The sequence below is a fragment of the Caloenas nicobarica genome, chromosome 16 (assembly GCF_036013445.1).
Source record: "Caloenas nicobarica isolate bCalNic1 chromosome 16, bCalNic1.hap1, whole genome shotgun sequence".
NCBI lineage: Eukaryota > Metazoa > Chordata > Aves > Columbiformes > Columbidae > Caloenas > Caloenas nicobarica.
Genome location: NC_088260.1, coordinates 11,394,565 through 11,407,694, shown reverse-complemented (window position 1 = coordinate 11,407,694; position 13,130 = coordinate 11,394,565). Strand labels below are relative to the sequence as shown.

Below are 13,130 nucleotides of genomic sequence, written 5' to 3'. Positions count from 1 at the left end.
GCATTCAAACGCTGCTGGAGGTTTATCTTTTTTTTTCTTTTTTTTTTTTTTTTTTTTTGTACCGTGGGTTATATTTACACCCAAAACAAAATAATTACACTTTTGTTGGAGAGAGAAAGCTGGTGATTAGACTCTGGCTCTTTGCAGCAAACCCTTTCTCAGTGGTACACCAGGACAATTTTTCACGGCTGGGTGAAATCAGACGCGGGAGGTAATGAATCCTGTGAGCTATTTAAATTTACAATTTGTAACGCAGTCACTCAGAAACGCCTATGGCCCGGCGAGGAGATGCTTGCTGGGTTTGTTTAATGTTAAAACCTGCACCGTCCCCCCTCTTCCCAGGGAAAAGGAGGGGAACGGGGGGAGAGGCCTCGCCCGCTCCCAAACGCGCTCCCGCCGGCAGCAGCCCCGCGGAGGACCGCGGAGAGGCGCGGAACCGCCACCTCCCACCGCGCCCGGGGTCGGTTTCCCCGGGCCGGGCAGAGCCGCGGAGCCCGGCCCCGCTCCGCGCTTCTCCGCGCTTCCCGGCGCGACCGCCGCCTCCAAACAAAAATAGTTGGAAAATATCAACAAAATCGGCGGCGGAGCATCCTAACAGATAGATAATTAATTACAAAACACAGGGGGAATATGCAAACCGCGTATTACAAATTCTACAGGGCTTAACTGATTGGAAACAGATTATTATCTTGTTTGTCTTTTGTCTGTTTCGCTTATCCCTCTGCCGTCTGTTGTGTTATAAGTTGATACACTTTATTCTTGAAAGGGGATTTTTATATATATATATAGTAAATTCCATCAACATCTTGTGTAAGCGGCGCTGCTTCTCCATGCATTACCCTGTTAAAACACAATAGGTTTATTAGTTACATATAGGCGGATACTATGGGGCCTGAATTACCATCTGTTACCATAGGGTGTCTGATGGGATGGGCTGGGGGGGCGAAGTTTGCTTGGGATTTGGGTTTTTTTGTTTTATTTTTTTCCCTCCCCTTCCCCTTAGCTTTATTTATTCTCTTACTTTCAAACGAAAAAAGGAGGCGAGCCCGGCAGCGGGGAGCGGCACCCCCCGGCATCGCCTCCCCGTCCCTGCCCCGCCGCGGTCGGGCCCGTAGGGGACAGCGGGGTGTCCCCGGTTGCGGGTACCGGCTGCAGAGCGGCGGGGGAACCGGCCCGGCGGCGGGGACCAGGCTGCGGAAGCACCGGCCGGCCGGTACGGAGGGGCACGGAGGTGTGCAAGGCCCCGTTCGTCGTGGGACCGTGGCACACACACTCGCCCGCCGCGTCCCCCCACGCAGCCCCACGCCGATGTTGGGGTTTTGCGGGGCCGCCCGAGCCGCCCACCCGCGTTTCTCCGTGGGAAGGAAAATCCTTCGGTGTCTGCGAACGGGGCTGCAGCGACGGGACGGGTGGGCAGTGCCGTGGGCACCAGGACGCGCGTGTGCGTGTGTAGATGTCCGAGTACAGGCGTGTGCGCACATATTTCTGTACAGCCGTGGATGTATATACACGTACCTTCCTAAATACAGCGGTAAGAATGGATTTACGCCGCGTGGCTTTTCCCCTCGGTCAGGAGCGGGGTGACATTTCCGCGGCCCCGGGGAGCGGAGCCGGGACCCCGCTCAGTCCCGGCGCCCCCGGAGCCCCCCGGCCCTGTCCCCACTGCCGCGGCGCTTCCTTCGGACCTTTCACTGAAATTCCCCCCACCCCAGGCAGCGGTACCCCAGGGTCTGCCGGCGGGAGCCACTCGGCCGCCGGGCGGGGCCCCGCTCCGCACCTCTCCGCACCTCTCCGCCCCGCGGCTCCAAAATTCCCCAGAAAAGCCAAAGGAGCCGCCAGAAACTTGGGCAGAGCCGCGGGTGAGCGCGGCCGCGATCGGCCGGCGGTCCGCTCTCCTGTCCTTTGCCTTCGCCTTTCTTGCCCGTTTCTGTCCTTTTAAATTCATTGGTTTTTTATTTCTTTCCTTCCATTTCTCTTCCTTTTCTTTTTATCCTTCTCTCTTTGTTTTCTTTCTTCTCCCTCCTCTTCCTTGCTGGCTCTCTCTAAGGCTTTTCTTTCACGCTGTCTTTTTCGTTTCCTTTCTTTCCCGTTCTCGCCGTCTTTTCTTTTTATTTATTTCCTTGTTCATTTTTCCTCTTCCTTTTCTCCTTTTTTTTCCTTTTTTTTATTGCCTTCTTTCTGCTTATTTATTTTTTCTTTCGTTCCTTTATTCCCTCTTTCTTCCTTTTTCCTTCTCTTATTTTTTCTTCGTTTTTCTTCCTTTTTCCTTCTATCTCTAGCTCTTGCCTTCTTTTTTTTTGTTTCCTTAAATTCCTTTTTTCTCACTCGCACCCTTTCTCTCTCCTTTCCTTTTTCCTTCTCTTAGTTTTTCTTCCCTTTTCTTCCGGTTTTCCTTCTATCTCTCGTTCTTTCCTTCATTTTTTTTCGTTTCCTTTAATTTATTTTTCCTCACTCGCACCCGTTCTGTCTCCTTTCCTTTTTCCTTCTCTGTTTATCTTTTTTCCACATACTTTCTCTCTTTCTTTCTGTGTTCCTTCTCTCTTTATTTCCCTTTTCTTTCTCTCTCTTTTCTTATCCCCTCTTCTCTCTGTATTTTCTTATTTCGATTCTCTCTCTTTTCACAAACACCTCTACCCAAGGGCGCACACAAAACCGCCTCCACTTCCTCGCCGATGGCCGATGCCCTTGTACTGCGGCGGGTTTGATTTGTTGGGTTTTTTTGGTTGGTTTGGGGGTTTATTTGTTGTTGTTGGTTTTTTTTTTCCTGCTACCAGGAGCGTTTCTGCGACCCGGTGCGGAGCCAGCAGCGGCATCCAAATGTTCCGCGGCTGCCGGGCGCGAAAGGGCTTTGGCCGAGCCCTTCTACCCCGGGAAAGAAAAAAAAAAATACTAATTATAAATGTAAAGCCTTTCGCTGGAGAAACGAGCAGGGAAAGGGAAGGGAGGGCCGGCCTTTACCTGCCCTGCCGCCTTCCTCCTCCTTCCCGCACGGCCGGACCCCAGGGCCTCCCCATCCCCTCCCCAAATCCCGGGGAAACGAAGGGAGAGGCGGCGGGGCTGCCTCACACACCGACCCAGCCGCTGCGGCGAGGATCCCCAGGGCTGGAGCGGCGGCCCCCGTCCCCAGACAGAATAACGTGTCCCCCTCATAACCCCCAAGCGCCGGGTCCAATCCTGCACTCCGTCCCCTCCCGCACGGCTAGCCGGCGATTTCCAGCTCCGCCGCACCTGGAATTAAAGAGAAAAAACAGTGTCCGAGGGGGCAGCGCTCGGGGCCCCCAGCCCCAGGCCGCCCCCGTTCCCCTCGGGGGCTGCCAGCGAGTTGCGCGGAGCGGGGAAGGGGCGGGAAGGCGGCAGGTCCGTCGGACAAAGGCCGGGGGTGGCGGGGGGCCGAGGGGGCCGCATACCTCGGGGCAGCGCTGCCGGGGGAACTTTTCATCCCGCCGCGCTGTGCGGAGTAGCCGGCCCTCCCCGCGCCCCCCTCCCCCTCCTCGCCCCCCCAAAATCCACCCCCCCCTCCCTTTTCCTGCTTGTTGCTCTCCCAGACAAAAGCATTTCTCTCCCTAGTGCCAAAAAAAAAAAAAAAGAAAGAAAAAGAAAATAAATAAACCAACCCACAAACCAGGTGATGTTCTCCCGCAGCCCAACTCGGGACGTCCCCAAACCCTCCCCGAGCATCCCTTTAAAATAAACCAGTAAAAATAAAAGGAGAATTGGTGGGAACATAGTTTTTTTGCAGCGTGTCCCCCCACTCCGGCCCCCCAGCCAGGTGCATACTCACTTGGCGGCACAGGTACAAGCCACCCTCAACAATAGAGGCGCGTTGTTTTTTTCCCTCTGTGCCAAGCACAAGGCTGGAGCCAATTTAGATATGCTATAAATTAAGAGGTTGCCATGGTTACCCGCCTCCGATTGGCCGCAGCCGGGGCGACGCGAGCCCCCACGTCACTAAATCTGAATAAGGATGCGCGAATTACTAAGGCGGGGGACAAAGCTGGCGATGGGGACAGCATGAGAGTGGCGGCGCGGCGGCGGCGGAGCACAGCGAGGCACCGGGGCTGCCGGCTGCAGGGGGGGGGTTCATGCACCCCTCCCGCCGCGCCCGCTGCCGCAGAGCCCGCCAGAAGCGCGGCCGCCGCTCCGCCGGCTCCCGGAGCGCTCCGGAGGGACCCGGGGGGGGGACTGGGTTTTTTTAATTGTTATTTTTATTATTATTTCTCGAGGGTGGTTTGGATTTCTTTTTTTTTTTTTTCTTTTTTTTTTTTTTTTTTGTGGGCATCGTTTTTTCCCTCCCGCCGCCGAGACTCCAGAGAGAAGAGGGGGAAGAACTTGACAGCCGCTCCGTTTCACTCCCCTGAATTTTTCCTTATTACCTTTTATATTTTTTAAACATTTTTTATTTTATTATTTAAATTTTTTTCCTGCGTTTTTGAGCCGTCGCCGTGTGCCGGCGAGGGGCTGACTTCTCCTGTGCGCGTCTCCATCCCCCGGCGGAGGTTATGATGGTGCATTGTGCGGGCTGCGAGAGGCCGATTTTGGACCGGTTCCTGCTGAACGTCTTGGACAGGGCATGGCACATCAAATGCGTCCAGTGCTGCGAGTGCAAGTGCAACCTGACCGAGAAATGCTTCTCCAGGGAAGGCAAACTCTACTGCAAAAATGACTTTTTCAGGTGAGTGCCCCCCCCGCGACTCCCAGAGAACAGAGACGAGGGGGTGCGGAGGTTCACACTGCGCCCGGCCCCCGGGGTCTCTCCTGGAGCTTTTGGGGGGGAACCTGGGGGGCTCCCCGCTTCCCCACCCCACCCATCCCTCTCTGCCGAGGATCCGCACTGGCCCTGCCCCACCGCTCCGGCGGGGAACCGGTTACCCGGGCCGGGGGAGCCCCGGGAGGGGCCCGGCGGCTGCGCTACGACCGTTGCTGCAGCCCGAGAAGGGGGCGGCGAGGCTGTGCCCCCCCCTCCCAAGTCTCCCCATGACCTTGCCTCCACCGGCACCGGGCCCCGCTCCGCCGGTGCCGCCACCCGCCCCGTCGCGGCAGGCCCCGGTGGGCATCGCGGTGCCAGCGTCCTCGCCCCACTCCTGGGACAACAGGCCCCGGTGAAGACGGTGGCCAAAACCTTCCCCCCGGCCCCAAACCGGCGGGGCCCTGCGCTCCGCAGCTCCTTAAACGCCTCTAATGACTGCGATAAGGGGCCGATGAGAAAATTAGGGGCCGGGACGGGAAGGGGGGGCGATGACTTATGACTCCTAATGCCCTCACTACATCAACGTCGCCGGGAGCAGCGAGGGAGGCAGAAGTTTTGCCGCGACCGGAGGAGAAAAAGAGGGGACGCTGCGTGGGCACCCCAGGGCCAGGCAGTCCCCGCACCCCTCGGGGAGCCGGCAGCGGCAGCCCCGGCTTCCTAGTTTCGGGGATATTTTTTGGTGCGAGGAGGTTTTTTGTTTGTTTGGGGGTTTAAAGGAGTTTAGGGTTTTGTGGGTTTTTGTTTGGGTAGGGGTTTTTGTTTGTTTGTTTTGTGGTTTTGGTTTTTCGTGTGCGGGGTTTTTTTGTTGTTGTTATTTTCTTGTGGGTTCTGTTGTTTTGGTTTGGGGTTTTTTGTTGTTTTGGTTTTGTTTGGGTGGGGTTTTGTTTGTCGTTGTTTGTGTTTTGGTTTTTTTCCTTGAGGAGATCGTTTCCAGCCGATTCGGATTCCCTGGTTTCTTTTCCTATTTTTAAAGTGGGGGGGGAGGACGGGGAGAAGTATCTCCTGGGGAAAAAAAAAAAAACAAAAACCAATAAAACGTTCTGCCTCCAGCGAAGGGAAGGAAAATCGGAGATTTTCAAAGCGCTGCTTCCAACCAGGAAACCCCCCCTCTGGGAGAGCTGGACGGTGGCGGCTCCGGGCTGGGGACCCCGGGATGCTCAGGGGAGCGGAGCTCCCTCCTCCGCCGCCCGTTGTTGTTCTGGGTGCGCGATGCCCCCCGCACCCGCCGCTCCCTTTTTCCGTCGCTCCGGCCACAACTAGCCCCGTTTTTTCCCCGGGATTGTCGATGGAGCCGAGTCCCCGTTCCTCGCCCGGGAGACACCGGCTGAAACGAATTGCTCCCCTGCGGAGCGCGGAGGGGAACCCCCGCCGCCTTCTCCTCTCCTTCGGCCCTTCTGGGGCCAAATCCAGTCGAGGATGCTCGTGAGTGTGTGTCCCAAGTGGGGACACCCCAAAACCGAGCTCTCTCCGCCGCCCACCCTGCGCCTGCGAGCGGGGCTGCGCGGGGATGAAGGCTCTCTTCCTCCTCCTCCTCCTCCTCCTCCTCGCCCCAAAAGCGGTAAAGGTTGCAAATCTCCTGCTTCCCCTAAATCTCCCAGCGAGAGTTGCTGCAGGATCGAGCTCCCACGGTGGGATTTTGGGGAGGGAGAATCAGTAGAAACGGGCCCGTGGCCGCCGGGGCTCCCAGCTCTCGCCTTTCTCCTCTCCAGGAGGTTTGGTACCAAATGCGCCGGCTGCTCCCAAGGCATCTCCCCCAGCGACCTCGTCCGCAAAGCCCGGAATAAAGTCTTTCACCTGAACTGTTTCACCTGCATGGTCTGCAACAAGCAGCTCTCCACGGGCGAGGAACTCTATATCATCGACGAAAACAAATTTGTTTGCAAAGAGGATTATTTGAACTCTCCCAGTTTGAAGGAAGGCAGCCTCAACTCAGGTACGAGCGGCTCAGCCCGCCGCACGCCCCGCGGGGCCGGCTCCCTGCCGCTGGTGCGGGCAGGAGCAGGCAGGAGCGGGCAGGAGCAGGCGGCTGCCGTGATGCTGCCGGTACCTCCCGCCGGGCTGGGAAGGAGGTTTTGCTTTGCGAGGTGCTGTACCCCGCAGCCAGCCCGGCCCTCCGTTAATCCGCGGGGAGAGGGAGGGATTCGGGGTGAAAGCCTTCGAATTGGGCGGAAGCCTCTGTGACACGCACACACCCCCCACGCGGGACGCGGACACGCGTGGGAAGAGCGGCGGCCCAGGTGCAGCCCTGCAGCATCGTTCTGCACCCCCCAGCTCCTGCCCCGAGCGCAGCCCCTACGGCAGCGGGGATACAGGATGGTGTGGAACCAGGAGCCCCACCCGCGGAGCCCCCCACGCCCCGGAGCCCCCCCTGCGAGTACATCTGGTCCCCCCGCGCCATGGGCCTGATCCTTCGCCTCCTTTCACCCAGAGGCAAAGCTCCCATTTGACTTCCTTGGAAGCTGTCTCTGCGTCAGGACAGCAGGATCAGGCCCACTCCTGCTGCCCCCGCCATGTCGGGCGCCCGTGCTCACCCCCTTCCGTGGGCTCTCTCTCCGTCCAGCACCCGGGGCCGGATCCTGCCACGCCAGTCAGTGGGGCCGCTGCTGTGAGCGAGGCGAGTAGAGCTTGGCCTTGGGGGCGGTGCTGGCATTAGGGTCCCCGAGGGGAGGGTGGCTGGGGCGGGGGGGTGAGCCAGGCTCAAGGCAGTGATGGAGACTGCCCCCCGCAAATCCCGACAGGGACCGGTTGAATTTTTCCCAGTGGCGCATCCCACTTCCCGGTGTGAAAGGCGCAGAGGGGGAGAGGGGGAGCACCGGGGGCTGCGGTGGGCATGGGGGATCGCCCCCTCCCCAGCTCCTCTCCAGCCAGCATGACACGATGTGCGGGGGGGCGGATCGGGTGATGCTTGCCTGGACTTCTGTGTGATGCCGGGTGAATGATGTTTTAGGGGTAGCGGGGGGGACAGAGATGATCTGTGTCGCTTGCTGCTCCCCAGCACCCTCCAACCCCTCTCCTGGAAAGCAGCCAGGCCGAGTGGGCTGGGGAGGGCAGAGGAATGGAGGGCTGATCTCTCCCCTGAGTCATCCACTCCCCCTTTCCTCTCTGGGTCTCCTTTACAGTGTCCTCATGTACAGACAGGAGTTTGTCCCCGGATCTCCAGGACCCCATGCAGGACGACACCAAGGAGACGGACAACTCGACCTCCTCAGACAAGGAGACCACCAACAACGAGAACGAGGAGCAGAACTCGGGCACCAAGCGGAGGGGGCCCCGCACCACCATTAAAGCCAAGCAACTGGAGACCCTCAAAGCTGCCTTCGCCGCCACCCCCAAACCCACTCGCCACATCCGAGAGCAGCTGGCCCAGGAGACCGGCCTCAACATGAGAGTCATCCAGGTAGGACAACCCCAGCTCACCTCCCATCCCGCCACAGCCCTCCCCACCTGACAGCGTGATGTCATGGTGCTAGCCAGTGACGTCATTCCCGCTGCAGACCGCGGTTCCTGTGACATCAGAGCTTCATGAGGCGATTTCCTCCAGCGGAGGGCAGAAACAGGGAAAGGACCCGCGTGGGGTGGGGAGGAGAAGGGGTGCTGGTGGCAGCACAGATGGTTCAAGGCTGTGACGGTCTCCCCCAGGTGCTGGGGAGGGGCTGGGATGTGGAGGCTGGTCCCACAATCTGGGGAAACAGGGACATGCAAACGCCATCTGTCCCCTGCCAGCGGCACCTCGGACCCAGACCTGCACCCACCCCACGCTCCTGAGAGTTAGTGGGGACCTCCCACCCTGTGCTTTAATATACTGACCCCATGAGAAGAGATGAAACCCAGAGCCAAAATGTGAGCCAGCCATGCTCCTCGGCTGCCTCACCTGGGCTGCAGCAGGATCCCCGCTGCGCCTGGGAGATGGATGCTCTGGCCCTGTGAAAACAAGGAGAAACCATTGCGCTCTGCAGGCAGCCCGGAATTTCTTACCGCACTGCCCCCATGAAGAAAATCCCTGCGGAAATGTAGGGATTAATGTGCTCTAATAGAAGCATTAATAGGGGAGGACTCTCCAGCTTTGCTGGTAGCGGAGCTGTGAGCATCCCGGCTCCCGGCAGAGGGGAGCAGAAGTCCCTGGAGCAGCGTGATATTCTCATTCCCCCGAGCTGCCCCAACTCTGGGGGACACGGGGGAAAGCGAGGCAATAATCCAGACACCCCACCAAGCCGAGGGAAAGGTGTGCGTGGGCTGAGGCTGTGTGGTTTGAACGAGGCAATGCTCCATAGAGAAGCGGACACGTCTTCCCCTTCCCTTTTATCTTTGTCCCCACTGTCCGGCTTTTCTTCTGACTCCCTGCCCGCCACAGCAAGTGCTCATCTCCCTGCTCCCTGCTTTCTGCCTACTTCTGCCACGATCCAGAGTTCCTCCCCTCCTTTTCCTTCCCTCTTTTCCTCCCTTCTTCCTCCATTCAGGGGAAAATTCTCCCTCCTGCATTTTCTGGCTGCCTCATAGGGACAGATAGGCTGAGGATGCGCACAGGTGGGTGCAGCCGGGGGACCAGGATTTTAATAAGCCACATTATTTGGTATGTGTCCCCCACATCCTCTCAACGCACCTTTTGGGGCTATTGGCAGCAGGAGTGAGAGAATCCTCCCCCCTGCAAGCAGGTGCAATATTTCCATCCCTTTCCCTAGCCACACTTTGAGGGAGGGAGGTCCCCGTGTCCCCGGTGGGTGCTGACCCCAGCTCGCCCGCAGGTTTGGTTCCAGAACCGTCGGTCCAAGGAGCGGCGGATGAAGCAGCTGAGCGCGCTGGGGGCCCGCCGGCACGCCTTCTTCCGCAGCCCCCGCAGGATGCGGCCCCTCGGCGGCCGCCTCGATGACTCCGAGATGCTCGGCTCCACGCCCTACACCTACTACGGAGGTGAGGGACCGGCCGCGGGGACCCAGTCGCGTCCACCCTCCCTGCAACCCATCTTCGCCTTTCCCTTTGTTCCCCCCCGTTTTTTTCCTTCCTCCTTGCTCGGGCCCCGAGGGGACGGTGAAGGGACAGTGCCCGCGGCTGTTGCAGCATCCCGGCCCACTCCACTCACACCGAAGCATCTGCGCCCACACCCCCACGCGTGTGCACCCACAGCTGCGCAACACACACCCCCGCGCACAGATGCGCATCCACACGCACACGCGTGTGCTTACCCCCCTGCAGACGCGCGGCACCGTTTGTACACGCGGACGCGTCCACGCACGCACACACACATAAACACACGCTCCCCCGCCGGCCACTGCGGGGGCGGCGGCCCCTCTCCCGCCAACAAAGCCCCAGCTGCGGGGCTTTTGTGCCCCTTTCAAGCCGCGTTTGTTCCAATTACCGCCCGGGCCCGCAGCATATGGAAGGTCAGCGCCGCCGGGCCGCCCCCCGCGCCGCCCCACCGGGCCGGGATGTGCGCAGCGGGGCGGCCCCGCCGCCCCCCCTCTCCCCCCACTCCGTGCTGAGCCCCCCCATAAGCTGCGTTTTCAAAGCCTTCCCTCCGGAAAGGGGCTTTCTATGCACACCTTGCTGTCCTGCAGTCGGTTTCTGGATACCTTCCAGGCTGCTAAATAGAAATATATTTTCCCCTTTATATATATATATTTCCCCATTATATATATTTTCTCCATTTCATATATTTTTTTCCCATTCCCTTTATATATATGTATTTTCCCCCATTCCCCCTATATATATATTTTTCCCATTCCCTATATACATATATATTTTTCCCATTCCCTATATACATATACATATTTCCCATTCCCTTTATACATCTTTTCCCTCATTTCCTTTATATGCACTTTCCCAGTCCTTTTTATATGTGTGTGTGTATATATATATATATATATACATATATCTTTTTTTCTCACCCCCGTTAACTAAGAATTAAATTCTGTCCCTCATTCCCCCAGCCGCAGGCTCTTTGCCCATCTCTATCCCTTCCCTCTCTCCAGGCCAGGCAGGGAGAGGGGAGTGAGCACTGCAGCCCTTAGAACAGGCTTATTTCTCTTTCTGGCCTCAAATTTGCAGCTGACACTTTGGGCCTTGCACCCCAGGACCCGGCAGAGTATTTCAGAGGGGGCAGCCACGCCGCTCCAGGGGGGAGGACAGGGCTGGGTATGGGGCACAGTGGGATATTTGGAAGGTTTTTGGCTCAGGGGGACCAGCTCCATTCTTTTCTCCTCCAGATTACCAAGGTGACTACTATGGGCCGGGAGGCAACTATGACTTTTTCCCCCACGGGCCGCCCTCCCAAGCCCAGTCCCCAGCCGACTCCAGCTACCTTCAGAACTCAGGACCCGGCTCCACACCCCTGGGACCTTTGGAGCCTCCCCTAAGCGGACACCACTCCTCAGAAAACCAAAGGTACACGGATATGATCTCACATCCCGACACCCCCAGCCCCGAGCCGGGGATGACCGGTTCGCTACACCCCATTCCGGGGGAGGTTTTCAGCGGAGGGCCCAGCCCCCCCTTCTCCATGTCCAGCAATAGCGGCTACAGCGGGGCTCTCTCGCACCCCAACCCGGAGCTCAGCGAGGCGGCGGTTTGGTAGGTCTGGCACGGGCACGCGTGAGCCTGTGGGGGGGAAAACACCCCCACTTTCCCCCAGCCCACGCGTGTCCCCCCCACACTGGAGCAGGGCGCATCACACCACCATCACCGGATAAAGACTCCCCTCTGATGCCAAAACGCATCCCTGCATCCCTCCCCATCACTGCACAACTCCCCTCGGGACCTTGGGGCCACCCCGCTACCTCCCTCTCCCGGCACCTTCACCCCAACATTATGGGGGGGACAATAAACGGCACCCAGCCCCGAAGAACCCCCCACACCGGCGTCGGGACCACCACCTTGGACCAAAGCTGAACTCGCCTGGACACGGGTCCCACCGCCCCCATGGCACCTGGGGAGGGGGGCGCTGGGGCAGGGCTCCCCTCTGCTAATTAGCATACTTTTAAATTATTCCTTACATGTCATGGCAGGGGGGGAATGGGGAATAGCAGGAATAACCCCCCCCCAGCCGCTCCTCTGCCCTTGGTTTTGTTGTTCCCATTTTATCCCCAAGGAGAAGGTGGTTTTGGACCCGGGTTTTGGTGATGGGTAGCAGGGGGCGTTGAGGGGGCCAGGCCCAGGGCTGCTCCAGTGACTGGCTGAGATTGGGCTCCCACGTGGTAGAAAAGACACCAGAAAGAGGCAGAAACAGGAAAAAAATAAATTAAAAAAAACAAAACAAAAAACCAGAACAAACCCAACCACCACAACAGCAGAAATTAAGCCTGAGCCTCGACACTGAGTCCCACCCCAACACTTCCCGGAGGCTCCGCCAGTTTAAGGATGTATTATAGTTTTTGCTTCTAGTTTCTTTATTTTGTATAAAGGAGAAACAAATAAAGTATGTTTTTGTGTTTACTGATTATTTATTGTACTTTAGTCATCGGAGGCTCCGAATTTTTCTATTTTGAAGGTGAGAAGGGGGTGGTGCAAGGGAGGGGGGGCGAGAGCATAGAAGGCGGGGGAGGGGGGGAAAGGAAGGAGAATGGAAAAGCAAAGAAAAAAAAAGTTGTTTTCTGAAAGCGTCGTGGGTTTCCCGTCCCCGCTGCCTCTTGCAGAGGCTGTTAGTGTGAATGGCTCTTGTTGTTCAATGTGAATAAAAAACCTTTTAGTTGCCTACTGTTCAGTCACCTGGTCCCTTTCATTTTATTTTCTTTTTATTTTTTTTAAGACAAGACCATGAGATGCTGGCAGGGCTGCCCTGCTCCCCCACTGTCCCTCACCTCTGCACGGGGTCTGGGGGCACAGCCCCTGTCACCCCCTGGGTGCAATGGGTATCACGGCCCCTGGGCAAGGTGATGCTGCTGCATCACCCACCTGGTACCTCAGACCCCCCCATCACCTCAGCTCTTTGGCACTGGGCGGGGGGGCACATTCCCCAGCTCAGCACCTTCCTCCACAGCAGCCAGGCCAGTGCCTCATTTCTTTCTCCTGGTGGGGGAGGGAATTGTGTGGACCCCCCAAGACCCCCTCCCAGGGCAGCCCAGAGGCCCCCCCAGAGTGTGGGGGGTCAGCAGGGCTGCTGGGGGGGGACACACCAAGGTGTGGGGGGGTCCATGAAAAACACCAGCAGCTTTTGCTCCATCTGCCCCAGAGGGGCACCGAGGGCAGGCAGGAGGGGGGTATCCCCCCCCCAGCACTCCAAACCACCCCCCCTCCTGCTTTCCCTCTCTTGTTTTCTGGGATACAAAAATAAATAAAGTCCAAGGCAGGCTGCAGCTCTGAACTAATATTTAAAATGCAAAATCATGGCAGAGTTCCACCCCCCACCCCCCCCAATCTTGTCTTGCAGTAAAAAGATATAAACAGAATAAAT

The 13,130-nt window shown here is 57.9% G+C and overlaps 1 protein-coding gene across 1 annotated transcript; it reads left to right on the top strand.

Moving 5' to 3' along the window:
* Positions 1-4,499: 4,499 nt before the first annotated feature.
* On the top strand, positions 4,500-11,315 carry LHX5 (LIM homeobox 5). The gene is made up of 5 exons (XM_065646656.1): positions 4,500-4,672; positions 6,457-6,680; positions 7,867-8,144; positions 9,490-9,655; positions 10,948-11,315. Exons 1-5 carry the CDS (start codon positions 4,500-4,502, stop codon positions 11,313-11,315), a joined length of 1,209 nt encoding a protein of 402 aa, XP_065502728.1.
* The last annotated feature ends 1,815 nt before the right edge of the window (positions 11,316-13,130 follow it).

Coding starts and splice junctions, on each gene's coding strand:
- LHX5 (XM_065646656.1), top strand. CDS start 4,500: ATGATGGTGCATTGTGCGGGCTGCGAGAGGCCGATTTTGGACCGGTTC. Junction 4,673..6,456: donor TGCAAAAATGACTTTTTCAG/GTGAGTGCCCCC, acceptor TCTCCTCTCCAG/GAGGTTTGGTACCAAATGCG. Junction 9,656..10,947: donor GCCCTACACCTACTACGGAG/GTGAGGGACCGG, acceptor TTTCTCCTCCAG/ATTACCAAGGTGACTACTAT.